The 27,204-nt window shown below is 43.0% G+C and overlaps 1 protein-coding gene across 5 annotated transcripts in view; it reads left to right on the plus strand.

The window, feature by feature from the left end:
• The window catches only part of LOC121954904 (axonemal central pair apparatus protein HYDIN), a 148,891-nt gene that overhangs the window by 41,276 nt on the left and 80,411 nt on the right, over positions 1–27,204 (plus strand). For all 5 annotated transcript variants that reach the window (XM_088086604.1, XM_088086609.1, XM_088086608.1 and 2 more), the window contains exons 9-24: positions 286–469; positions 1,505–1,604; positions 2,932–3,050; positions 7,539–7,762; positions 7,883–7,950; positions 8,080–8,321; positions 9,819–9,919; positions 10,641–10,776; positions 15,660–15,824; positions 15,985–16,137; positions 17,460–17,698; positions 17,817–18,114; positions 18,237–18,380; positions 21,763–21,900; positions 25,212–25,304; positions 25,956–26,176. In XM_088086604.1, coding sequence (XP_087942730.1) covers positions 286–469; positions 1,505–1,604; positions 2,932–3,050; positions 7,539–7,762; positions 7,883–7,950; positions 8,080–8,321; positions 9,819–9,919; positions 10,641–10,776; positions 15,660–15,824; positions 15,985–16,137; positions 17,460–17,698; positions 17,817–18,114; positions 18,237–18,380; positions 21,763–21,900; positions 25,212–25,304; positions 25,956–26,176 — 2,625 coding nt within the window. The remainder of the gene's footprint in view (positions 1–285; positions 470–1,504; positions 1,605–2,931; positions 3,051–7,538; positions 7,763–7,882; positions 7,951–8,079; positions 8,322–9,818; positions 9,920–10,640; positions 10,777–15,659; positions 15,825–15,984; positions 16,138–17,459; positions 17,699–17,816; positions 18,115–18,236; positions 18,381–21,762; positions 21,901–25,211; positions 25,305–25,955; positions 26,177–27,204) is intronic.

Genomic DNA, 27,204 nt, shown 5'->3' on the forward strand with positions numbered 1-27,204 from the left:
ACCCCAACAGAGGGGGGACCAAAAATGCAGACAGTTTTAAAGGTACTAAAGGTACCATTCACAACTTTTAACCATGTGCACTGAACTAAACCAAATCAATCTGCTGAAACACACCACAAAATTACCAGTTTTTTTCATGACCACAACATGCATTGCCGAAAATAGCTTAAATGTCCATCAGTTTCTTCTTGTCTTTAACTCTTCGTTCCTTTTGATGCCTCTTTTTCTCTCTGACCCTCCTCATTCCTCTTTGTGTATTCCCTTCCATTTTTCCTACCTTCCCAGGGAGAGCTCGGCACTCGAGTGGGAGGAGGAGGAGAGGGAGCAGATGCTTGTTCAGTGTGAGTCCGACCCCTCAGCGATCCATCGCCTCCCTATGCTGTCCGGAGCCCTGCAGGAAGGCAGAAGCCAGGCTGCTTCGGACACCCTCCTGGCCCTCTCACACAGCTGCATATATGTGGAACCAGCGGTGTGTCTTCCCATATACCTCTTGTCTAGTATCTGCCTCAGCTAATGTTTCACACCCTACCTATGGGTTTGCAGCCTAGTATTTCTTCTCATTAAGACTGCACTGCAGAGATAGTAACTGAACATGATGTGCACGAGGGGTGTAATACTTTTATTATTGACAAGGGAGTTAACATATAACCTCCTCTGAGCTGGTAGAGCCTGTCAAAGGGCACTTGAGCAGATTGGATGTTTGAAACGAGGCCTCTTAGGCTGCTACATGCTATACCACCTACTTTTTTGTTTTCTGGAATTTCTTCAAATTTGATACAAATGTCCAATTGTACTCAGTGATGAACTGATTACATTTTGGTGGTCATAGGTCAAGGTCAACGTGACCTTGTCTGTTTCACCCTTATGGACAAGGTATCTCAAGAAGGCCATGAGGAGATTTTCAAAAATTTGGCACAAACGTGCATATGGAAATAATGAAATTATTGGACTTTGGTGGTTGAAAATAAAAAGTCAAGGTCGCTGTGAACTCATGACACATGTTTTTGGCCATAACTCAAGAATTCATATGCTAATTTTTACAGAATTTCACACAAATGTCAAGTAGAATAAAATGATAGAAGTCAACATGTATTAGATCTTCAGGTCTAAGGTATTAGATCTTCACTGTAAAATCATAATGTTATGCAAAAAGACCTCTGGCCATTACTTAGTGTCATAACTCGGGAACAGAAGGGGAGACATTTGGTCAGACACTGAAGTGGTGACACTAATCTTGGGTGTTCACCTTGAAACTGTGCTGACTGTAGAGCTCTTCTGTGCTGAGGGGGTGGGGGGTCTGAAGCATCCATGTTTTCACAGACATAGATGCAAACGGTAACTGTAAGTGCAATTTGACTGATTTTTAGAGGTACATAACCTCAAGGCGGTAGTTCTAGTTTCTGTGTCAGAGAATATGCATTAACAGTGTGCGCATGTCTGCTTTATATGATATCCTTTAAGAAAAATAAAAAGGTTTTTTTCTTCTTGTCTTTACATGGTTTAGGAGGGTGAAATATGGCCCAACACCCCAGCACAGTTTCACATTGTCTTCAAGCCCAAGGAAGCCAAACTGTACCAACAGACTATATACTGTGATGTCACAGGTAAGTCCACATTGCTAGAAAATACAGCACTTATTTAGGTTTCATATAGCAAAGCTCAGTGTTTGCATCTTTACAATGCAGGAACAGCCACACCATGGGGGCAGTGACAGTTGGTATGACCATCATGTGAAATGTCTTGAACTTTACAGGATTAACTGCTATGACAAATTGTACAGACATTCATGTTCCCCTTAGGATGAATTGTAATAACTTGATTCCTGATCCATTCTTTGACTTTCCATCTAGCACCATCTTTACATCAAACTTTAAAGGTGTCCAGTAATTTCGTTTATTACCAAATACCTGCAAGACTAAGGACAGTCCTAGCTTAGCCCCAGGTACACTTTGTGTTTAATGCCAACTAGCAGATGGTAGCAGCCCAACATGCTAAAGATTTTTAACTTTTTGAAATTTTGCTAAGGCCCCAAACTACTGCCAAGGTTCAGGCTTGGATGGAAACTAAGCAGGTTAGGCCTGATTTTTGGGGATCAGTCGTAGCTCGACAACCATGTGAGAACAGAACACAGAATTCCCATGGTCATGGAAAACCTGGAAAATCATGGGATATCATATCATAGTTTCCAGGCCTATAAAAGTCATTAAATTGGTAAATATTCTTAAAAAAAAAAAAAGTTTTGGAAAAGTCATGGAATTTTGTTGTGTGTAGTGAAATTGTTACAGTAAGCTTCTGTTTAAAGGTTTCTGTTTTCACTCAGGAATTCATATGCTAATTATGACATAATTTCACACAAATGTCCTATAGAATAAAATGATAAAGTGAAGACTTCATATATTCAAAATGTCAAAGGTCATCTTCACTGTGACACTATAATGTTCTCCCTCATTTGTTAATATATGCCAGCTAGCTGGAATAATGTTTAAATAGTTTGAAGGGGTGCGGCTCACCTGGTAGAGCGGGCTCCATGTACAAAGGCTATGTCCTTGCCACAGCAACCTCAAGTTCAATTTTCAACCTGTGGCCCTTTGCTGCATGTCATCCCCTCTCTCTCCCCCTTTCATGTTTAACCGGTCCCATCAAATAATAGCAAAAAGCTCCCCAAAGTTTTTCAATAGAGTTTGACAAATGTTGGGCAAGAAAAAATTATTTGTTATTATGGGTCAATAAAAATGTGTGGGAACCCTTGACATGCTCGTATTAACAAGCACTGATCACGTCGCATGAATGAGACCCTTTCTCATTCATGCAACGTGATCAGACGAAATTTGTGTATAAACTTTTCGAAAAAAGGAAATTTTCCTGTAGTTTCTCTGTCTTTAACTGTGCCATGTTGTCTGTCCTTGCATCTATCTCTGTGTCTACACCCAGGCCGTGAATCTCGGTTGCCTCTGACAATAAAGGGCAGGGGCCTGGGACCTAATCTCCAGTTCAGCTATGACCTGATGGACATGGGAAATGTATTTCTTGGTTACAAAGAGGGTTATGAGGTAAGAACAGTGAAGCCTGTTAACTGCAGATGTGAGTGTAGAAACAGCTTATGTGTGGCATGCTCTCCCTTTTATTGTAAGTCTTTTCATTTAGTTTAGGCTAAAATCTTGTGCCCCAACTAATCAGCGAAGAAGCTAACCAAGAATTACCATCTTCTTTAGAATATGACAAACTGAACTCTTTGCCAGGAAATCTTACTTTATATCTTCATCAGTGGCTGAATCAATGAGTTGGGTGTCTACACATATATATATATATATATATATATATATGTGTGTGTGTGTGTGTGTGTGTGTGTGTGTGTGTGTATATATATATAAGATTAAACTGTCAGGCTAAATTAAATAAAAAGTTAAAATGGCCATCATAAACAAACTTCTACACTTCCTTTTTATATCTCTGCGGGTTCAATAGCCAAGGTCAGACACATTATGTTTTTCGGCTCTCCATCCGTCTGTCCGTACCTCTGTCCATGGACATACATGTATGTCCGCCCAGTCTCGTGATTTCCTCAAAATTTATTTCCTTCAAATTCAGCTTGAACATCCAGGTGGGTTCAAGGTTGAACTATTAGATTTTGGTGGTCATATATCAAAGGTCAGGGTCACTGTGACCTTGCATGCGTCTCATGCTTCTAAATGTGTTCTTCTAAATGAGAGTACACTGTCAGTCTAGACTAACTCAAGTAGGGCTGTACCGTCTCAGAATTATGTCATTTGAATCAGATTCCGCCGTTAAATACGAGTATTCAATAATTTGTGGTTTTTGTGTGTGTGTGTGTGAGGGGGGGTTCATATAAAATTTTAAAGCTTGAACTGGGCTCAGTGGAACTTTCAGTGTGACAGCATCATTCATGTAATACAGTAAACAAGCTAACAGCATAAATGGCGGCTAGATAGTGTCAACAACATTTTTTCTGACACTAGATATCAAACATAGCCAGAGACTGTGTCTTATAAGTTGCTGTAGATTCATCACTTATAAGTAGAAGAGAGAAGATGTTAATGTTAATGTTATCTCAGAGCCTTAAGCCCCCTGCAGACTGTGAGATTTCAATTTCAATTGCAATCATAAGTTCAGCTACACTCTGCGACATGGATCTTAGTGAACTTGGGTACAACATCATGTTTGATGTATGCATGTACTGTCAGTAGCTGGAAAAAGGGACATTTGTGAGGCGGTATTTACTATGATCTACTCCAGCTGATCTTTGAACTATTGCTCAGTTCAGACAGAGGGAAGAAGTCAGATCATGGCATGGTGTGACGTCATTTGTGCATGCCTTGGATATCTGCAGACATCTGCTACATTTCAGCCTTTTAAGAGTATCGTCAGTGAGTTAATTGAAGTTCAGACTGATATCTCCCTGTTACCTTTAGTATTTTTGAGTTTTGATGATTTTTTATATCCAATTGGATGAATGTAAATTGTGTTTGATGAAACATGTGAGTAACTCGAAATGGTTGTAAATTGACCTATAGTATGTTACATAAGGCTATATTGCTGTTTTTAATCACATTTACTGGAGTCTTTCATGTTTGATTAATATTTTATATATGTATAGCTTACTTATATACACTGTATTGTTTTTCTCAGTTTTAACCTACCTCAAGTCCATCATTAAACGAAATTGAACTGAATGCCGTCTTCAACGTGATGACTAGGAAGGAGTTATCTGCCTGTCAGCACATGCAGGTTGCACGCAGTGTTGCCAATTCCTCTGTAAGGGAAGTAGCTATTGGCTCTCCCAAAAGTAGCTAGAAGTAGCTAGATCAACTAATTTGCATAATATGAAATTCTGTGAGAGGCAAAATGAATAGAAAAGGCTGACCAGGTAGTTAACAAAATATTTACATATTTACAAACTTTTTTTGTTGCCATAGAACTCTAATCTTTTTTTTCTTTTCTTTTTTTTAGTGATCTAATGAATGCAGTGCAAAACAAAAATGTGGGCTTGTAGCTTATATTTGACCAGAGGAACAAGAAGAGGGACAAGGAACTGACTGAGTGTGTGTGTGAGACTGACAGAGAGAACTGTGCGAGGGATTTTTGGGTCTGAAACTAAAAAAGACAGAGTGAATATTTAAACAAGAACATATCTACAAATATGTATTGAGCAACGACTCTGCTGTAACTGTAGTAAAATCCTCGTTTGTGACCGGTCTTAAGCTGGGCACGCATGATTCATTTGCAGGGCAGGCAGCTCTCACTCAGAGCAGTCACAGAGTCTGCTGCAGGTCTGGCCTGTGGGGCTGCTGGTCAGACTGGCTGCATGAGTGCTGTGTGAGTGGTGAGGAGGAGAAACCAGCCGCCCTCGCTGTACTCGGCTCTCGTGAGCTCGGCTGTAATGTGAACTGCGGAACGGTATATGATATGCTTTTTGCAGAGCTTTGTCAACATTATCATTCCCCAAATAAACAGAAAAATTCGGTAGATTTGTTATAGGTCGCTTTTGACTTATTAAGTCGCCAAGGAAGTCTGGAAAGTCGCTAGATATAGCCACAAAGTCACCAAGTTGGCAGCACTGTGCGCGCGAGAGTGACAGACAACTACATCTATGACAACAACTCCGAATTGAAAGGCAGGCTACGATGTACTTCCATTGACCTATATATGCATGAACAAAACGTTGGCAGCCTCCATCATCCATTTACACTGCTGTAGTAGTGAGAGAAAAATTAAAACAAACAAATCGAGCCCACGTTACAATGGTATTTATGTGTGTTGGAAAAAATTCTGAAGAAGATGGTGAGGAGGAGAATGTGGACATGGTTAGGGCTAGGGAAAAGAGGCCAACTCGGCATGCCGGTTTTGCAATAGCAAGCTCGAGCTCGAAGTAATTATTAGCATCTACTAGCATGCACTAGCAGAGTTGCACTGATCAGTGCATCATTTCATGCTGCATTTCTATTGGTTGGACTTATGACAATCTCACTGTGTGACTGCTTTTATGATGTATGTCTATGCTTTTATGAAAGCATAGACATACATCATAAAAGCAGTCACACAGTGAGATTGTCATTCCAAATTTCTGACACTGGTAGATTTTTATCTCAGACCGCTTTTGATCGCAAGACCATGTCAACGGCCATCCTTGAACCTCTGTCACTGTGTGACATAGGACCACCTTTTTAGAACTACAACCAAAGACATCGCCACTTGTCTTTCACAATGGTCATCTTTCACCTGGGACAGCCCAAAATCACACAGTGTATACTGGGCTTTACACTGCATAGCCTCTCTTCCTCCACTGCAGTCCCTACTAAAGAGAAGTGTGACAGTCAAAATCACTCACTCTACAGCAAAGTCTGGGGACCAGGAACGTCCCCAGAAGCACACTGCACAGCACACTGACTAGCAAAATTAAAAACACGACCCATCAACTTTCATTTCCTTTTTATGCCTCCATGCTATGCAAATTATTATTGCATTGTATTGTGTTATTATAGACTGTTTATCTTACATATGGCCCTTACATGTAAATGGTGCTGTTGATGGTTTGATGTCACATGTATCTCAGTCAGTCATTTTGTTGTGTTTCTTATTTTTCTATAGGCTAATATAAATAAGTAATTAAACAGATATAATAGCAAAGGCATAGGTCTGCATATGCATATACCCGGTGGTGAAGGGATGTGTGTAAACTGTAAACAACCGGTCAGGGTGTCTGTCTGCCTGTTGGCAGGGGAAAGGACAGCATGTTTATATACATCTAACTTGGTGAATTAAGGGTTAATTTAAACCTAACTGGAGCTGCTAATTGTTGGAACAGTGAAGTTACTAACTAGATTACTAGCAAGAATAAGCAAGACAGTTTGGGCTAGTTTTATTTTTGTTTCTGTTGAGTTTGAATGATGTGTGTTTGATGATGAGTTAACGGGGCCTGACCGACAGAAAGTTGAATCAAAAAGGTGTACAGTTGTGTTTCTCTGTTCAAAAGGAAAATATGTGGGAGAATATCACTTTTCTTTAAAAATTTGTGGGTTTCAATTGTATATTTAATAGTCTGAAAAGCTGAAAGTAAGTGGGACACTCTGCCGGGGGTGAGTGGATGTTAGCACCGCACACTTAGACCGTCATATACTGTACACCCCAGTGAAATTTCAGGAAGGTATGAAGATATTATGACATATAACATACCACCCATGCCTACCTAGTTCCTACCTTGAAAAACTGTGCTGATGAGGAGAAGATGTGTGAGAAGCATCCATGTTTTCACAGACATGGATGCAAACTTACCTGGTGCACAGAGGCATACAACCATGTGGTGGTAATTCTACTTTAAGTGTTGAAATAATGCAATGAAATGTTTTCTGCAAAAATAAAATCAAGCATCTTTTGCACTGTAATTGTTTTCTATTAAAGCTGAACTTAGGATGATAACATCACAATACATAAATGTAGCACATTGATTTTGGATGGAGGGCACATAACAAGAAAAATATATAACTTTAGTGTTAAATTAATGGATCTGTCTTTTTGTTCAGGTGCAGGTGTACAACAGAGGACTGACTGATGCCCCTTTCAGGCTATCAAGCCCTGACACCATTTTTGGCCACTGTTTCTCCTTCAGTCCTGAGGACGGTGTTGTTCTCGCTGGAGCCTGCCAGATTGTGAAAGTCACCTTCCACAGTGGCATTCTGGGAACTTTCTCTGAGGACTTGCTGCTAACTGTCACAGGACAGCCTCAACCACTTACTGTGACCTTCAGGTGAAGTTAGCAAGTTCAGTATATATCCAAGTATAAATAATCAAAACGCAACCTTATAAGCATTGGCAGGGCTGCCAATGTTTTCCAGGGTTTCTCATGACTCGTGTCTTCTTGTTGTAGGGGTTGTGTCATTGGTCCCACATTCGACTTCAATGTTTCAGACCTCAATTTTGGAGATGTAGCCTTTGGTGAGCTATAACATTTTTCTTGGGCTTAGTCATTTTTAAGTTGTTACATAAAATGTGTTATACTCCAGAGAATCACGACATCAGGACAAAATGTTCTCCATGTCCATCTCTGTTTTTCTTCCTGTGCAGGTTTCCCTCTGACATTAATCTGTACACTCTTCAACACCTCCTTGGTCCCTATCACATTTGCCCTGCGTGTCCTGGGAGATGGTTTGGGGCCCCCCAGTGTAACTAGTGTCAAACAGGTGTCTGAGGTGTCCAGGAAGAGTTGGGAAGGCAGTGCTGCTACAGACCTGCATGCACGGCCCATGGAGTTCACTGTCACACCTGCTGCGGGCTCTGTGGATGTTCTGTCAGATGTCACCATTACGGTATAGTAAATTAGCAAAGGGGGGGGGGGCTTCATTTTAATGCATAATTATGCCTCTGTGCTAGTGATAGCTGTGGCCGGATGCATTATGTTTTCGGGGTTTCTCTCTGTCCTTCTCATTCTTTTGAACGCAGTATCACCAAGACACCTTGATGGAATTTCACCTTGAGGGATGTTCACTTGGACTCAAGGATGAACTGATTAGGTGGTCAATGGTCAAGGTCATCGTGACCTTGCATCAGTCTCATTCTCTTGAAGACAGTATTTGTAGAACACCTCAAGGGAGTTTTCTCAAATTTGGCAAAAACGTCTACTCCAACTCAAGAACAGTCTGATCAGAGTTTGGTGGTCAAAGGTCAAGGTCACTGTGACCTCAAAAACATGTTTTTGGTTATGACTCAAGAATTCATAAGCTAAATATGGCAAAATAGGACACAAATGTGTAATAGGATATAATGATGAAGTGATAACATTTGAGATTCAAAAGTTTGAAGGTCAACTTCACTGTGACATCATAATATTCTGCAAAAATATTTTTCAGCAAATTCAATGTCATGACATTTGGTCAGATACTGAATTGGTGACACTTAAGCCCTGTGTCCACTAAGGCTTTTTTTGCCCTGCTTAAAATGCCAGGTGCTCCTCAGAAACACCCAGCTAGGAGCGTTTTGGAAGCGCAGCATTTTTTCAGTGGGGATGCTTTAGTTTGGGTATGGTTGCTATGATACGGAATATCCACAGAGGTAAACATGTCAGCACAGTGGTAGAGTACCTGCTCTGGATGAGGAGAAGGATGAAGCAGCAATGAGAGAGGAGGAACCCACCACTATGTGTGGCTTCATGACAGAAAACATTATATAATTTACACCATTTTAACATTTTTCTCGATTTTTGTTGTTCAGCACATGTCAGATGTGACGGTTTGCCTTGTCTGTAAGCCGTTTGCACTCCTCTACTGTGATTGAACAGCAAGTGACAGTGTTTTTACCAAGACTGGAACATTTTCCAACTCTTAGTGCTCAGAAAAAGAAACCTTTGTAGCGCAGTGTAAGAAAAGGGGCCTCCCATCATGAAGCATTAAAAGTGCCAGTCTCAAAAAAGGGAGGCATACACCGTGAGGTGATTACTACATTTTTTTATGGATTAAATAATGAGATATATGGAACCATGTTATTTAATTAGATTTGGGACTGCAGTTGTTATGCTAAGCCACATATTTAGCACATGAACAGACATAAGAGTGGTATTGAGCTTCCCAAAATGTAAAACTTTTTAGCTGAACTTTGGATAGCAAGTTCTGCTGACTTGTTTTTCAGACTGACACACTACTTCATCATTCAAATATTAAACTGACTTCCTTGAGTCGTGTGATGCATTCATCAAACATTCTGTCGCAACAATGTTATACCTACCAGCTGAAATCCTGTTCAATTAATGTGAGTCTTGCTCATTGTTTGTTTGGAACCTTTGATGGTCTCATGTTGTATGTGTTTCACAGGTGACGCTGTGCTCCAACACAGTCAAGAGATACAGAGTGGCGCTGGTGGTCGATATTGAGGGTGTTGGGAAGGAGATCAGAAGTCTGCCTATCAATGCCAGGTCAGACACATTTACAGATGTGAACACACACACACACACTGAAACATACAGTACATCAGTTTAGGTTAGTCTTGTAATCTGTAAGATGCAGCCAAATACTTAGTTTGCACTTTAAGGCCATTAAGACATTGTTGGGTTAGTTGTCCTGTATTTTTCTCTTCTACCACATAAGTTTGATATTTTCCATTCTTTTACTTCATAAAATATTAATGGATAAAAAAAAAATCAACACCCCTCTGTCCTTGTAACATGCAATATCATCTCTTCCTCTCAAATGAGTATTACAGCCAGATTACAGCTGTGTCACAAGATGCCATAAAACAGCAGAGCTTCATCTTTCTTTGCACTAACTCTCCTACCACCCTTTCTCTTGCGGGAAAGTGCCTTTTTTTCTGGCAGTAACTTCTGCTTTGCTTCTGGCTGTTGCTGATGCTTTGCATGCTTTTAATGTGATCCACTGAACTTTAACACAGGTTTCGACAAATCAGTGGAGTGTGTTTGAATGTCAGAACCTAATTTATATAATATTACATTGAAATATTACCTGCACCATCGCTCAGAAAAGGGCAATGGTAATCTGACTTCCTCACGGCAATCGCTGCCATTGTAAAGTTGTGAATCAGGTTTGGCATGAAGTAATGCATTTACTGTTTTGACTGATAAATAAGCCTCAGATCTTTTCTTCTTCCATCTTTCTCTGGCTACTCCTCTTTGTCAATAGGTGTGTTGTTCCTGATATTGTGGTGGAGACTCCAGTGGTGGACTTTCAAAGGTGTTTCCTCGATCACCCCTATGAGCAGCGAGTGCGGCTGACCAACAACAGCACTCTGCCAGCCTGCTACGGCATGCTTGACCAGGTTAATGACATCATTGCAGGGAATGATTTATTTGTGTGTTTATATTATATGGCAGGGTACTCACAGAATAGTGAATTAACAAACACAAAACACATTAACTCATTTCCAGCTCAATACAGCAAAATGGTGAACAACATGATGATGGTGTAGTGACATGGGGGGCGGGGGTGTTAGGTTGAATAATGGAGAAAGTTTAATAATTCTCTTAAAAAGAATTTTGATCAGGCCAACCACACCCAAACCGCTATTGGAGGAATTAGTATTTGACAAATTAATTATCAGTTACCGATAACGCCACCCCAGGCATTTCACCTGGAGAATTGTACTAACCCTTTCCACAGTATTTAAAGCACACAAGTTCATTCACTGATGAAAGCTTGAGACCGGGTCCAGCGTAAAAAAATTAAGTTAACTTTATTTAACAATATATTATTTTACTAAACACAGTTCAATAAAATCGTTATACACACACACACACCACGCATGCACTCACCCCTAAACAAAACCCCACAAAATACACAAAGAGAAAGGCAAATAACTAAATTAGGTTTTAGATCAGGGTTAAATTAATGAACCCACATAGCTTAACAAAACCCAACACATGTAAGCAAAAGAAAACTGTCAAACAACCCAAAACAAATAAAGATAATCAGAAATAATCTTGAAATCATCAAAACTAAGAAACCCAAATAAACATGCAAGGCAACCAAAGAAAAATAATCCAGAATAAGTAAGCCAAAACAAACATGCAAAACAACCCAAACATAAAGCAAAGAAATAAAGCAACAACTATCAAAAGTAACTAAACCCCAGTACACATGCAACACACACTAACTATTACTAATAAACTTCAGTCCATGCTTAGGGAAAGGTTAAGATATGCGCAGCCCAGGATAGGGACAGCAATCACTTTAATGAGTGCCAGTAGCAGCACAGTTGGAGATGTAGAGTTGGATGAATGGATAAACAATCGCCACACAAACAGGCACGCAAAACAGCAGCCGGCCGACGCGGCGTGCGAGGGAGGCGGAGTTAGAGCTGGTGGAGAGGATCGCACACACGTTTACCCTGCCATTGAAAGACATATATTTTTTTTGTAATTTCATAAATTAACTATGCCGGTAACTTGGCATCACGATGTCTACATACCGTCAGGAGTTGAATGAACATCAAAAAGTGAGGAAGAGAAGCACTCTGCGCCACAGCGGCATAATTACAAACGTGGCAGACCGCGGATCACTCTCCCACGCTGCAGCACGCGAGATGAGGTGCCAGCAAGGGAGAGGAAAACCCGAGTCCAGGCACTGCATGAGAGACAAGAGCCAATGTTGATGATGACCGCGAAACTTTATGAAAAGCACACAGAACCATGCAGCACCGCACATACCCGGGATCGGCGAGCCGAGCGATCCGGCCGCGAGGCAATCAAGTGAAGCTACTGGTGGAAGCGGAGCACCCGGAAGCTTTGAGGCAAGAGAGCTCCCAGGGCACAACCACCCACCTTTATAGACTGTGCCCCCAGCAGAGACATGCTGATCCTGCAGCACTAATTAAGACACCGCACAGCTACAGCCATACTGCTACAATAGCATTTTGGAAAATGCACTTATTGTCTTGCCAGGGGTTAGATGAGAAGATTGATACTGTTCTCGTGGCAAGCTAATGCCTGTAACACACTGCCTGCATGAGCAGTGTATGAGTGTAATGGAAGGTGTTGTTTATTTTTCAGCGCCTATGTTAACAAATTAGAGCAGCCACACTGGCTCTGTGAGCAGCACAGGTCAGGCGCGTCTCAGCTGCCTGTCAGCTGCAGCACATCTAGAGAAACGGTAGCTCGCTGATTTTTTTTTGTTGGAATTTGTGCCCTTAAATGTGGAAATAAATAACTCATAGCAGTAGGCAGCCCTGCAGAAGCAAGGCAGCCACAACGCTGCCAGTGTGAACACTGCGAGCACGAAACACACTGCAGTTCAGCAAGATTGCCATCAAGTATTGCTCATGCATGCAGTGTGTTCCAGACGTGAGCTAACAAGGTACAAGGTAGATTTGTTTGTTTAAAATTTGTCCCTAGCTCCTGCTACATCTTTTGGCGTTGAAGGAGGAGTTTATGAGTCTCACATCCTGAGGAAAGAAGCTGACGTTCTGGGCAGTTTTAATTACCCACTGTAGGGCTGTGCACGTACAATGTCAGTTCATGATGTTTTGAGTCAGTATGCTTTCTGTTGCTCCTCTGTAGAAGTTAACCAGGATCTTGCTCTGGAATTTAGCCTTCCTAAGTTTTTGTAGGAAGTAGAGCTTTTTCTGTGCTTTTTTTTAACCCGGGTGGTGATGTGTGATAACCAAGATAGGTTCTTAGTGATTGTAACCAAGGAACCTATAGCTGTTCACCAGCTATATCTCAGCACTGCTGATGTGGACAGGGGTGTGTCAGCTCCTTAGTATTTGTTGAGCAGTAAGTTGTTCTCTGTGCACCACTCTGCAAGATTGTTGATTTCCGCCCAGTAAGAACTCTCATCATTGTTTATCATACAGCAGATGATGGTGGTTTTATTCCCATACTTTACAATAGAGTTCTCCTGATGTCTGGGAGTCCAGCCGTGGGTGTACAATGTGAACAGGAGGGGGTTGAGCACACAGCCCTGGATGGCTCTGATGTTGAGGACTAATGTAGAAGAAGTGTGACTGCCAATTCGAACTCTCTGGGGGATGCATGTGAGGAAGTCCAGTATCCAGTTGCAGAGTGTTGTACTGAAGCCCAGAGTGTTAAGTTTTCTAATCAGCTTCATGGGAGAGATTGTGTTGAACGCTGAGCTGAAGTCAACAAACAGCATCCAGATGTAACTGTTCTTATTCTCCAGGTGAGTGAAGACTGAGTGAAGAGCAGTAAAAATGGCATCCTCTGTGGGTCTGTTGGTTCTGAAAGCATACTGGTGAGGGTCCAGGCTGGCAGGGATGTTGTCTTTTATGTGTTGGAGAATCAGTTTCTCGAAGCACTTCATCAGGATCGGTGTAAGAGCCACAGGGCAGTAGTCATTAGGATTAGACACAGCAGATTTTTTAGGTACTGGAACGATTATGGCTGTCTTGAGGCAGGAGGGAACAGTCTCTTGTGAGAGTCAGATTTTAAAAATGTCAGTTATAACATAACAAGTTTGTAGTGCGTGTTCTGGAATGTTGTCTGGACTGGAAACTTTGTTTATATTTGCTTTTCGGCAAGAGTTTTTTCACATCTGCTGTGGTCACTGAGAGTGGCTGGTTCTTTGGGGGCAGCGTAGACTTCACAGCTGAGTCTTTATTGAGGAGGTCAAAGTGGACATAAAATGTGTTCAGCTCATCTGGCAGCGAGGCCTCACATATGATGGGGGCGCTCCTGCTTTTGTAGCCTGTGACATTTTGAATCACCTGCCACATGTCTTTAGTGCTGTTGCTGTTGAGGTCTCTGTCTAGTCTCTGCTGGTGTCTCCTTTTAGCCTTGTTGACGCCAGCTCTCAGTTGTGCTCTGGCTATGATGTATGCCTCCTTGTCACCTGAGTGAAACGCAGCTTTTTTTGCTCTGAGAAGAGCCTTCTCATTCATCCAGGCTTTCTGGTTGGGCAATGATCTCACCGTCTTTGTGATGACCACGTCATCAACACTTTTGCTGATATATGATGTCACAGAGGATGCATATTCTTCAAGGCTTATAGTTATCTTGAGTGGCAGCATCTTTAAACATTTGCCAATCTGTGCACTCAAACGTGTCTAAGTATCCTAGGGCAAGATACTGAAGATACCAGTCTCGGCCACCATTGTCTGAACGTGTGTGTGAATGGGTGAATGTGACATGTACGGCAAATGGGTAAGGCTTTTAAAAAAAAAAGAACACTCGGAAGGGACAGTTGTTTTTGTTTGGTGAGGGATGCACATCTTTAAAAGGTAATATTTTGTTTTTTTGGTTTTTTTTTTTAAATAACAGCTAGCGGATTTGAAAGGAAAGTTTTCTTTGAAATCTGCAAAATCACACCATTTATCATAGCCAGGAACTCTCTGGTGGCTGCACTGTTTGCTAGTGGCATTGACTCCAATACAACCTACAATTGGTGTGAGTACAAAAAAAAGTCATTTATGGTGGAGGGAGGGTGACTGATTAGGAAAAACATTTATAGCTTGCAGGATGAGAAAAAAAGTACCCCAGCCACCCTCCCTGCTCCGATAAATAGAGTACACTCCCTTAGAGGGTTTGGGTCAGGTTTAGGTAGGGCGAACACATGTGGATGGAAAACAGTTTTCAACTGGCACAGAAGCTAAACAGTGTCCTGCTGTGGACGGGGCCACAGCAAAATATGCTTTAGCCACCTAAAAAAATCAACAGCAATTTAAGTATCTACTATATTTGAATATTGTCTCTTCTTAACCTTCCACAACAGCTGATGGAGGCAGCAATAGAGCAGCAGCTCCGTCGTTCAGTTAAGTAAAATGACTGTTTTTCTCATTGGAGTATAGTGTTTTTATATCAGCTGTGTTACAGCAAGGTAAAGATGTGAAAATATTCTAAATATAGCATATACTTAATTTGATATTGATATTTTAAGGTGGCCTTTTTTAAGTGGCTTTAGCTGAAGTTATTTTAAATAAACTTTGTGATTTGGTCTACAGAATTAAGATTATTGGCAGAAAATTACATATTTTATGTTTAATAGCTGCACAAAACTGCTAAATTCTGGTACAAATGGTCAGCATTTTAATCTCTGCTTGTCAACAGTCCACTCTTGGCTTGACAAGGGGAGTGAAAAGAAATTCCTTCCAAGACCATCTATCATTTTATCTTGTTACGAATCTATATATACAGCAGATGTTGGGCCTTTATGCCTTAAAAAAAAATAAATCTGTTTCACCTTTTTCAGGACTACGAGGAGTGTCCATCACTGCTTTTTGGCAGTTATGCACCAAGAGGATTGATTCTTCCTCACAGTTCAGAAGAGCTTCCTGTGGTTCTGCTGGCTAAGGCCATTGGAAGGCAGCAGCACACTCTATGCATCGCTCTGTTTGGCAGCACCCAGCAGCCCCTGGTCAGCACAAGTCTGTGCGTGTGTGTGTGTGTGTGTGTGTGTGAGAGAGAGAGAGAGAGAGAGAGAGAGAGAGTATCTGTGTTGTTACTGGCAGAATACTGTGCATGTAGCTGTATTGGTGAGTTTTTGTTCTGAACTGTTCTGTTGTGTTCTGTTCCAGGAGGTGGTCTTGTCCTGTATTGGGCAGGGGCCAATAGTTCATTTTGAGAGCCCACAGCTGGACTTTGGTACAATCCCAGTTCTGACCAACATTACGAGAACCCTGCAACTGCTGAACCAGTCACCCGTTCCAGCCCGCTTTAATGCTCACATGGTACAAACACACCAACACAGACACACCTCAGAGCACACATAGAAGCACTGTTAGGCAGTCATGCACATGCTAAAAATACAATAAAATACTAATGACATCCATTAAAGTGTTAGTTTGGGATTTTTGAAGTGGGGCTATATGAGACACTTGTATAGTCAGTGTATGACATACAGTAGCTGGCGGTTGGTGCACTCCCTGTTTGGAGAAACAGAAATTACAATATCATCTTACCATCGGCCGAAAAATCCATGGCCTGCGCCCTTTATGAAAACATCAGCAAACACGTCACAACTCGTAAACTCTGAGCTTCCTTCATATATACCACATAAAAGGGTCATTCATATGGACTTGTTAACATGGTAAACATGACCCTCAATGAACACACCACAGAAATACTGAAGTTATATGGGTGATAAAGCGGTGAAAATACAGCATCCACTTAGACCTTAGACATTTTTTAAAGTTGCTAAAATATGTTTTTTTGTCCACCCCACTATACAGCAGTGTAATGCTGAGTTCTGGGGTGCAAATTCAGTCTGTTTCTGCAAACAGGGAACGCCAACTGCCAGCTACGATATGTAATACACTGACCATATGTAACTATCTCATACAGCCTCACTTCAAAAATACCAAAGCATCTGTGATGGGTTGGACATTTTACTGACCCGAGCACTGACACAAGACAAGGATTTTGGTGAAACAATAGTGCAATTTATTTACAGAGGTGATAGAGCTAAATGGGAGAAGGGTGAGTGAGGTTGAACCGTTCTTCGGTTTTGACGTGAGGACGAGTGCAGATCCCTTTTGTGAAGTCTTGAGTGCTCGGATGATGGTGGAAAGCGAGCGGGCAGGTGGGCAAGCAGGCAGGCAAGCAGGTACACAGACGATGGCTGGAGCAGGAAGCAAGGAGCTGCGGTGACTCACTTGGCAGGAGTAATACCCTGGCGACGAGAAGGTCTGAAGCCACAGCTTGTTTACCCCACCAGCTCATCAGGAGATTGCCTGCACCTGGCCCATCCTACAGAGAAACACCATGCCCACACTCACACATACAGACAGGTTAGAGCACAGAAAACTAAGCAGACAAGATGAAACACACAAAGGAGGAAGAAGGGGAGGGGGACCATGACAGTACCCTTCCATAGGGCAAAAATTACGATGGTCACGCAACACTGACATGACGTGACGTGACATCATCATTGCAGGACATCACCCATCAGTCACAGATGCTTTGTCCATTATTTTTTATAGTCTGTGGTCGTACCAAACACTATTGCTCATCAAGTTTAGACTATAAAGGAAATTTAAATGTGTTTCTTCAGGACTATGGAACGTCATTTGGGCGAGTTGAGCCCAGTGAGGGGGAAGTGCCAGCAGAAAGCCAGCTGGAGCTGAGAGTCGTGGCACACCTGAAGAATACACATCACTTCCAGGCCAGGCTGGAAGTATCCATCCAGGACGGTCAAACACACACTATCCCTGTGTCTGCCACAGGCACTGGCACCACCATTGTCAGTGACAGGCCTTTTGGTCCCAGCCTTGACCTAGGCACATTCTTCAGGTAAGATAAAAGTCACTCATGGGTCAAATTTTGACTTCATGATAATGATATGGTGATTAATAGCTGTAGCACTAACGGCATACCTCACCTCTTTGCTGTCCTTGGTATGTCCTATAAGCCATGGGTCATGCCAGTACCACTTCAAGCTGACCAACCATGGCCAGCAAAAGCAGTGGATGTACTGGCGTACTGATGGCATCCTGCCCTCCACAAAAACCCGAAAAGGGGGAGACCTATCTGGCAAAACTGTCCTGCCTCCCATCTCTGCTCCCAAAAAGAAGGATATTCTGGGCTGTGGATCTATGCTCCCCTCTAGCAGAGAGAAGCCGGTGTTCAGCCTCAAGCCTTCTCGTGTGGAGCTTTCCCCAGGCTGCTCTGTTGACATGGTGCTGATGGGAACTTCAGACTCTCCCAAGGTGAGACGGTTTGCTTGCAAGCCAGAGAGTGATTAAACTCCAGCTCTGAATTGTACAAGCACAGCCACTGTGTATCCATTAGATCAGACACACGTACAGCTCATATGTCCTTGTCTTCCCAGGTTGTACAGGAGCGTCTGGTGTGCCATGGTATTGTGGGTAGCCAGGGCCATAAGGAGCTCATCATGTCTGTAGATGTTACCTGTCGCTTTGTGAATCCCTTGCTCAGCTTTTCCTCCAAGGAGCTGAAATTTTACATAGAGAAGGTTAGTCTAAAGATCATCATTTATATTTTTTATTTAAAACTGTATATTTTTTTGCACTTAGTTCTGTAATGTCCATTCATCCATTTTCTTCCACTTATCCGGAGTCAGGTCGCGGGGGCAGCAGCCTAAGCAGTGAAGCCCAGACTTCCCTCTCCCTGGCCACTTCGTCCAGCTATGTCTCTCCAGTGAGATTATGTCTCTCCATGTCTCTCCTGTGAGAGCTGGGTCGACCCTGGGGCCTCCTACCGGTGGGACGTGCCCTGAACACCTCACCAGGGAGGCGTCCAGGAGGCATCCTAATTAGATGCCCAAGCCACCTCATCTGGCTCTTCTCAACGTGGAGGAGCAGCGGCTCTACTCCAAGGTTCTCGCGGATAACCAAGCTTCTCACCCTATCTCAAAGGGAGAGCCCAGCCACCCTACGAAGGAAGCTCTTTTCGGCCGCTTGTACCCGCAATCTTGTTCTTTCGGTCACTACCCAAAGCTTGTGACCATAGGTGAGGGTAGGAACGAAGATTGACCAGTAAATCGAGAGCTTTGCCTTTCGGCTCAACTCCCTCTTCACCATGACAGATTGGTGCAGAGTCCGCATTACTGCAGACACTGCAACAATCCGCCTGTTGATCTCTCGCTCCATCCTTCCCTCACTCGTGAACAAGACCCAGAGATACTTAAACTCTTCCACTTGGGGCAGGATCTCATTCCTGTTCTGGAGGGGGCACTCCACCCTTTTCTGGCTGAGAACCATGGCCTCAGATTTGGAGGTGCTGATTCTCATCCTGGCCGCTTTGTATTCGGCTGCAAACCGATCCAGTGAGAGCTGGAGGTCACGGCCTGATGAAGCCAACAGGACCACATCATCTGCAAAAAGCAGGGACCCAATCCTAAGGTCACCAAACCGGACCCTCTCAACACCCTGGCTGTGCCTAGAAATTCTGTCCATAAAAGTTATGAACAGAATCGGTGACAAAGATCAGCCCTGGCGGAGTTGAACCCTCACCGGAAACGAGTCCGACTTATTGCCGGCAATGCGGAACAAGCTCTGGCACCGGTCATACAGTGAACGGACGGCCCGTATCAGGGGGGTCTGAAACTCCATATTCCCGGAGAACCCCCCAGAAGGACACGGTCGAATGCCTTCTCCAAGTCCACAAAGCCCATGTGGACTGGTTGGGCAAACTCCCATGCACCCTCAAGGACCCTGCCAAGGGTCCAGAGCTGGTCCACAGTTCCATGACTGGGACAAAAACCGCATTGCTCCTCCTGAATGCGAGGTTCTGGTGGACCCTCCTCTCTAGTACCCCTGAATAGACCTTACTAGGGAGGCTGAGGAGTGTGATCCCCCTGTAGTTGGAACACACTCTCCGGTCCCCCTTCTTAAAAAGAGGGACCATGACCCCGGTCTGCCAGACCCGAGGCACTGCCCCCAATGTCAACGCAACATTGCAGAGTCGTATCAACCACGACAGCCCCACAACATCCAGGGCCTTAAGGAAGACCTCATCCATCTCCTGGGCCCTGCTACCGAGGAGCTTTTTGACCACCTCGGCAACCTCAGCCCCAGAGATGGAAGAGCCCACCCCCAAGTCCCCAGGCCCTGCTTCTTCACTGGAAGGTGTGTCGTTGGGATTGAGGAGGTCTTTGAAGTATTCCTTCCACCGATCCACAATGTCCCATGTCGAGGTCAGCAGCGCCCCATCCCCACCATACACAGTGTTGACAGAGCACTGCTACCCCCTCCTGAGATGCCGGATGATGGTCCAGAACCTCTTCCAAGCCGTCCGAAAGTCGTTCTCCATGGCCTCACCGAACTCCTCCCACGGCAGGGTTTTCGCCTCTGCGACCACCGTAGCTGCACTCCGCTTAGCCCATCGGTACCTGTCTGCTGCCTCCGGAATCCCACAGGCCAAAAAGGCCCGATAGGACTCCTTCAGCTTGACGGCATCCCCTACCGCCGGTGTCCACCAGCGGGTTTGGGTGTTGCCACCCCGACAGGCACCGACCACCTTACGGCCACACCACCAGTCACCCACCTCAGCAATGGAGGCACGGAACATGGCCAACTCGGACTCAATGTCCCCCGCCTCCCCCGGGACATGGTCAAAGCTCTCCTGGAGGTGGGAGTTGAAGCTCCTTCTGAAGGGAGACTCTGCCAGACGTTCCCAGCAGACTCTCACAATGTGTTTGGGTCTGCCAGGTCTGACCAGCATTCTCCCCCACCATCAGAGCCAACTCGCCACCAGGTGGTTATTGGTTGACAGCTCCACCCCTCTCTTCACCCGAGTGTCCAAGACATGCAGCCGCAAGTCCGACGATGCGACTACAAAGTCGATCTTCAAACTGCGGCCTAGGGTGTCCCGATGCCAAGTGTGCATATGGACACCCTTATGCTTGAACATGGTGTTTGTTATGGACAATCTGCGGTGAGCACAGAAATCCAATAAGAAAACACCACTCGGGTTCAGATCGGGGGGGCATTCCTCCCGATCACGGCCCTCCAGGTCTCACTGATGTTGCCAACGTGAGTGTTGAAGTCCCCCAGAAGAACGAGGGAGTCCCCAGAAGGAGCACTCTCCAGCACCCCCTCTAAGGACTCCAAAAAGGGTGGATATTCTGAACTGCTGTTTGGACCATAGGCACAAACGACAGTCAGGATCCATCCCCCCACCCAAAGGCGGAGGGAGGCTACCCTCTCGTTCACCGGGGTAAACTCCAACATACAGGCACAGAGCCGGGGGGAAAAAAAGTATTGCCACCCCTGCCCGGCGCCTCTCACCAGTGGCAACTCCAGAGTGGAAGAGAGTCCAACTCCTCTCGAGAAGACTGGTTCTGGAGCCCATGCTGTGTGTCGAGGTGAGGCCGACTATATCTAGTCGGAACTTTTCAACCTCGCGCACCAGCTCAGGCTCCTTCCCCACTAGAGAGGTGACATTCTACGTCCCCAGAGCTAGCTTCTGCAGCCGAGGATTCGGACCACCAAGGTCCTCGCCTTCGGCTGTCGCCCAACTCACACGGCACCCAACCCCTTTGGCCCCTCCTACGGGTTGTGAGCCCACTGGAAGGAGGTCCCACGTCGCCTCTTCGGGCTGTGCCCGACCATTACAGTTCTGTATTGTATCTTGCAGAAACCTGTAAATACAATGTAATCTAGTTGTCATAAGCCTATCGTAAGTCAGATGTGTTTTGGGGATGCGGCAGCAGAGTTGCAAATTACTTAAAGGAATGACTGAGAATTTTAACACCCCTGTAATGTTTAGTGAAAGCTGTTTGATTTTTATTAGAAAAAGGCATGTAAAAAAGAAACAAGCACCCTTTTATGTAAGACTCCTATACCTCAAACATGTCTTTATACTGTTGAATTGATTTTGTATATGTCTTCCAGGTCCCAGGAAGGAGTCTGATGCCACTGTATGAGCAGCTGATCTTGGAGAATGTGTCATCACTGTCTGTATCTGTGGAGCTCACTCTTGAGGAGCCATTCTCTCTGTGTGAGGCCCCAGGAGCCCATAGCTCCACTAAGGTACAAATCTCTCCCTTTTAGATAACTCTTCATTATTATCTGTCTATATGTTTTCATGTCTCTGGCCAAGTGTCACCTGCCCAGAGGCATTTTGCTTTTAGATTGTCCATACATCTGCACCTTCGGCCCAAACTTGTGAATGCGATATCTCAAGAACGCCTTTAGGGAATTTCTTTGAATTCAGCATAAATGTCCACTTTGACCAAGGGATGAACTGATTAGATTTTGGTGGCCCTAGGTCACATTACAGGGTACTTCACAGTGAAGATAGAAAAATATAATAATGACAGTGTTGCCTGCATGTTTTTTCTTTCTTTCTTTTGTTGTATTGTTGATATCAATATTTGTAGATACATAATTCTGCTGCTTTTATTCTTCTTTCTCAAGGACGAGGAGTAGGAATACGCTTTTTTAAAACATGTCTTCATATTTCCTTTAAATCATTCATTTTTGTTTATTTATTTATTTTTACAGGTATCAATCACTGTTTATCTGGGGGTATTCCATCAACATAGCTTATGAAAGCCAAGCTCACCTTAAATGCCCATCTTAAACTACAACCATCCACCAATTAAGATTGTAGACATACCATACTGCAGACAGGCTGCTGAGCCTTGTTTTGTGCCCACACCCCAGGTACACAAGAAGCCCAGCTGAATGGATGATGAAAAGACGATCAAATGAGTCAGAAAGAGGGAAAAATTAGAGCGCTATTTTTTTCAGCGGCTGAACAAACACTGCTGATGGAGCTTTATGCTGAATATAAAGCACTATATACTTAACAGGGCGTGGGGAGAAATGCTGACAGACTAAATTTTTAAGTTATATACGTCTACTTATTTTTGATTTGTATTTGATGATAAATGAACACACAGACATGCTTAAGACTATGGCTTTGATATCAGTCGGCTAGATCATTTTAGATGTGTTTAAAATGATCGTGTAGGAGCACTTACATAAATACATTGCATTTGTTGTAATAAAACCTGCCTTGCCAACCTGAGAGCCTGTGAGAAGATGGTGGAGTAGGCCCAGTTTATATACCTCTGAGTCTTCTCCACCAACTCTTTCATAACATAAAGATGACAATAAGCAGCATTAACCACCATGAACACTAACAAAACGCGACATTTGCATTATGGAACATAAAACAGCAAACTTAACTGCAAACCACAATCGACTCAGTCCATCACTAGGCATGATTGGAAATGGGGCACCGGTATAGCCTACAGTCTAAAATCTTTAAATGAGGGTGATCATGAATAAAATGAGGATTAACTGAAAAAGGCTGGCCTAAATCAAATAATCTATTGGTTTTTTAGGACAGTAAAAGAGACATGGATTTTTAAAAACTGTTATGGTCTAGCAGTTTTTTTTAGGACCCACAATACAGACGTAGGACAGGTGGTGATATATACTGTTTAATGTTCAGATGGAGAAAATAGTAAATAGGTAGCAACAGGGTCTTTTTGTTTGAGTGTGAGAGTTCAGGTGGGTGCTTGACAAGGCTGGACAAAGTTGGATGGGGTTGGACGCTGGATGAGGCTGGATGAGGCTGGACGGGGTTGGCAGGTTTTGTGAAGCTATGAAGCAAAATACAGGGCAAAAATCTCTAAAATCTTCAAAAAGGACGGACTGGTCAGAGGCCAAGGTGTTACCACAGTGAGGTTTTACAACGAACTGGCGAAGAATGGTGAAGAGAGCTGGGTTTTTATTTACCGGCTTGTTGGCGGTGGGGGCGCTTTCGCGGTCCGCTGCATTCAGTCCAAGCCCCACACAGCTTTTCTTGATGCTGATAAGTGCCACTCTCATAGAAAAGTCATGCTTCAGCGAATGGGCCATGGTGTTGAATGAGCCTTAATTGCTTCTCCTCCACTTTTTTCTTCTGTGAGTGGACATTAGACAGAAGAAGGCTTGGTAGAGGAACAGCTCTCAGTCCAAGTCGGTGCCTTCAGTTTTGTTTCTCCCCTCTGGTCTGACTCGCCGTTTATCACAGGCCACCAGTGGAGATTCTTGCTCGGTCTGCAGCATTCAGTCCAAACCCCACACAACTTCTCCAGATGTTTATAAGTGCCACTGTATCGTAGAAAAGTCGTGCTTCAGCAGAAGGGGCCATGGTATCGAAAAAATAGACAAATTTAAACAAAAAAGCAGCAAGGATTTGTGGAGCTACTGGCTGCTGCTGTTGTCACAGCAAAATGGACACCAAGGGCCACAGATCCTAATAAAAACTTAATTATTATTGCATTGTTGTAACAAAATCAAACAGATAAATGTATGCTCTGTCACATTGTGAGAGAAAAGTCTAAAACACTGGACAAAAGTGAAGGTGGGTTGCTATACAGACTTGTATATTTGGATTCTTTACCATGGTTACTGAGCGGGGACTCACAAAGCCACATTTATGGAACAGATCTCTCACTTAAACTAGCCTTACTAAACTAGATCTTATTTAAATAAGCCATGCTTTATCTTAATCCACTTTGATGGAATACCTCTTAGGTTTAGTCTGATCTGCTTAGTGTTATTATGTAACCAACATAAAACCACTATGAATAAATTGTTCAAAAAAACAAACAAACAAAACTTTAGCTCTATGGTGAGTGGACGGAGTTAAGTGATATCCAGAGAAAGTAGACATCGTTTTTTAACATTACAGTCAACATGAATGCTGATAATTGATCTGTTTAGTGTTTGTAAGAGTTTAGAAACAAAAATGTTTGACATTACTTCCAGAAATAAGGGCACCTGTAGAACAGTTAATTATGAAGGTACTGATAAGTGATAGGTTCAGTGTTTCTGTCCATCTTGTCTACAGTGGACATGTGCTTACCCATTAGTAGCAACCACACTTCCACTCTTCCATGTTCTTATCCTTCCAAATGAGAATGATGGCTATCATTTACTTGTTTTGGAACCTAATGTTTTGATGTCTTGCACCTACCCAGATAGATGGTTCAGCTCACACATTAATACAACTGTTGATTTAAGCACGGGATTGAAATCCACATTAAAATGGTTTTCAAGCTTCCGGTAAATCTGAGTCAAATGAAAGAGTAGAAGGATATTTCAATCATCCCAGGTCCCATGGCAGGATCACAGTAAACATTTCACTACATAGTTTATAAAAGGTTCGTGAATGTGTACTTTGGGAGTCGTCGGATAAAATACATTATGTAATGATTTTCCATCCACCATACAAGAAGATATTTTAATGAAATGAAAAAGTTAATGAACCACTTTTATGTGTTAATCAGTTTACCTACAGAGTGTGTCTGTCACATGTTGTAATGTTTCTTTGTCTTTTCCAGTCCATGGTTTTAGGTGACGGGAAGAAGGCTGAGTTGTGGGTATGCTTTAATCCAACTTTCTGTCAGGATCAGGAGTCACGATCCTTGTATAAGGTAACCGTGAGGCTTTTTTTCTTACATTATGCTTTTCATCTGGAAGCATATTGTGATGCTCTTTGCACAGCATATCTTAGTGCAAATAACAGTGGCTCTCGGAATTGTGATAATTTTACGGACAAGAAAAAAGATCTGCTTCACAAAATGATGTTTATTTCTTGTGTTTTCTCTAAATTTTAGCTTTAGAAATGGCATATTTTCCCCTCAAAGTAAATAATCATACCTTGTGACTGGAGGTCATCAACTGCTTCATGAAAAGAAGTCACATGCCGCGTGGTGTAACCTAAGTACATTTACTAAGTTTGAGGTTTAACTTGAATAATTACATATTATGCAGTTTTATACTTCAACTCCACTTCCACAAATATACCTTTAGGTACTTTCCAGATGACAATTTTTCATACACTTTCTGTCCTGTGTAAACCATGGATGTTTTTTAAAAGTGGTGGTTTGAATTTAAATATTTGTGATAAACTTTAGATGTTTCCTCATGGGTTAAGAAAACTCTCCTACATCTTAAAGGTCCAATGTGTAGGTTTCAGTGGCATCCAGTTGTGAGGTTACAGATTTTTACAAACTTCTCCCTTGTGCCAAATATAAATGGTAAATGGACTGCGCTTGCATCTGTACTTGTCATTTTTTTTCTAGTTCCTCAGAGTTCATTACCAGGGACACCCACAGCAAGACATGGTGAAGCTGCATGCCGAGGTCCACTTCCCCAACCTCCACTTCTCCTCCACCACAGTGGACTTTGGCTGTGTGCCCAACTGCACAGGGACTCGTAGAGTCATCTCCATCACCAACTGCTCCCTGCTGCCCGTGTCCTACCACTGGACTTTTCTGGACAACCACAAACACTGTGGCAACAGGTATATCTACACTGATTTAAGTCCACACACGGTCATATCAGCTAACTTTTATCACTCCCTCAAGGATTTCACAGGCTCTTTTTGAGGATTGTTGTGTCCTGAGTTGCAGCTTTTGCAAAAAATAGTGATGCAAGTTATGATTTTTATGGTCCTTTTTTGCCTCTGTGTCAGTGATAGCTGTGAGGAAGGCATTATGTTTTCTTTCTTTTACATTGCCTTATTATCTTTATTTTCATTTACCAAATCCCTCTTCTCTCCTCTCCTCTCCTCTCCTCTCCTCTCCTCTCCTCTCCTGTCCTCTCTTCTTCTCTCCTCTTCTCTCCTCTGTCAGATTATAACCTTACCTAACAATCTGTCTCAGGTAGTCCTGTGATTGAAAGGAGACCTCGTGCCTTGTGCCCACACTCTCTAAATTCTCTCTCCCTCACAAAATCTCTACTATCTGGTCATATTCAGCTAATTACATCCTTAGCAGTTATTACACCACAGCCCACAGAGATGAATTTCAATAGAGCAAAGCATTTTCTATACATCCATTCCACTTATAGATAGAGCCCCAAAATGCATTTATATAGTGTAACTGGTCAGTGTGCAGGATTCGTTGTCAGTAAGGCGTAAATTGGAAAGCCACCTTTTTATTGCACTGTAACTATTGTATGAATGGGAATGGGATCACTGGACAAATGAATGACCAAATGATCACTCAAAACTATGAATTGCCGGTGTTTCAGCGAAAGTTGAGTTAAAGTACAGAGAGACTAATGCAATGGCAAGATAAAAACTTCAAATATGCACAACTTTAAAACTTAAAAAAATGTAAGCATGAATTATAGAAAAATGTACCCCCTGTACAGTTGTTATGAATGTTGAAATTAGTTCTTGAAACCAAAACCATTTTTCTACCATGCTGTAATTGACTTTGGAGCCAGCCTCAAGTGGTGACTCAAGGAACTGCAGTTTCTGGCTCTTCATGTTGGCCTCATTTTTCAGCCCCAGAGGTTGACAGTTGGTTGCAGTAACAAAATGAC

The sequence above is a fragment of the Plectropomus leopardus genome, chromosome 13 (genome assembly GCF_026936395.1).
Source record: "Plectropomus leopardus strain MGB_pleo_1.0 chromosome 13, ASM2693639v1, whole genome shotgun sequence".
In the NCBI taxonomy this organism is placed as follows: domain Eukaryota; kingdom Metazoa; phylum Chordata; class Actinopteri; order Perciformes; family Serranidae; genus Plectropomus; species Plectropomus leopardus.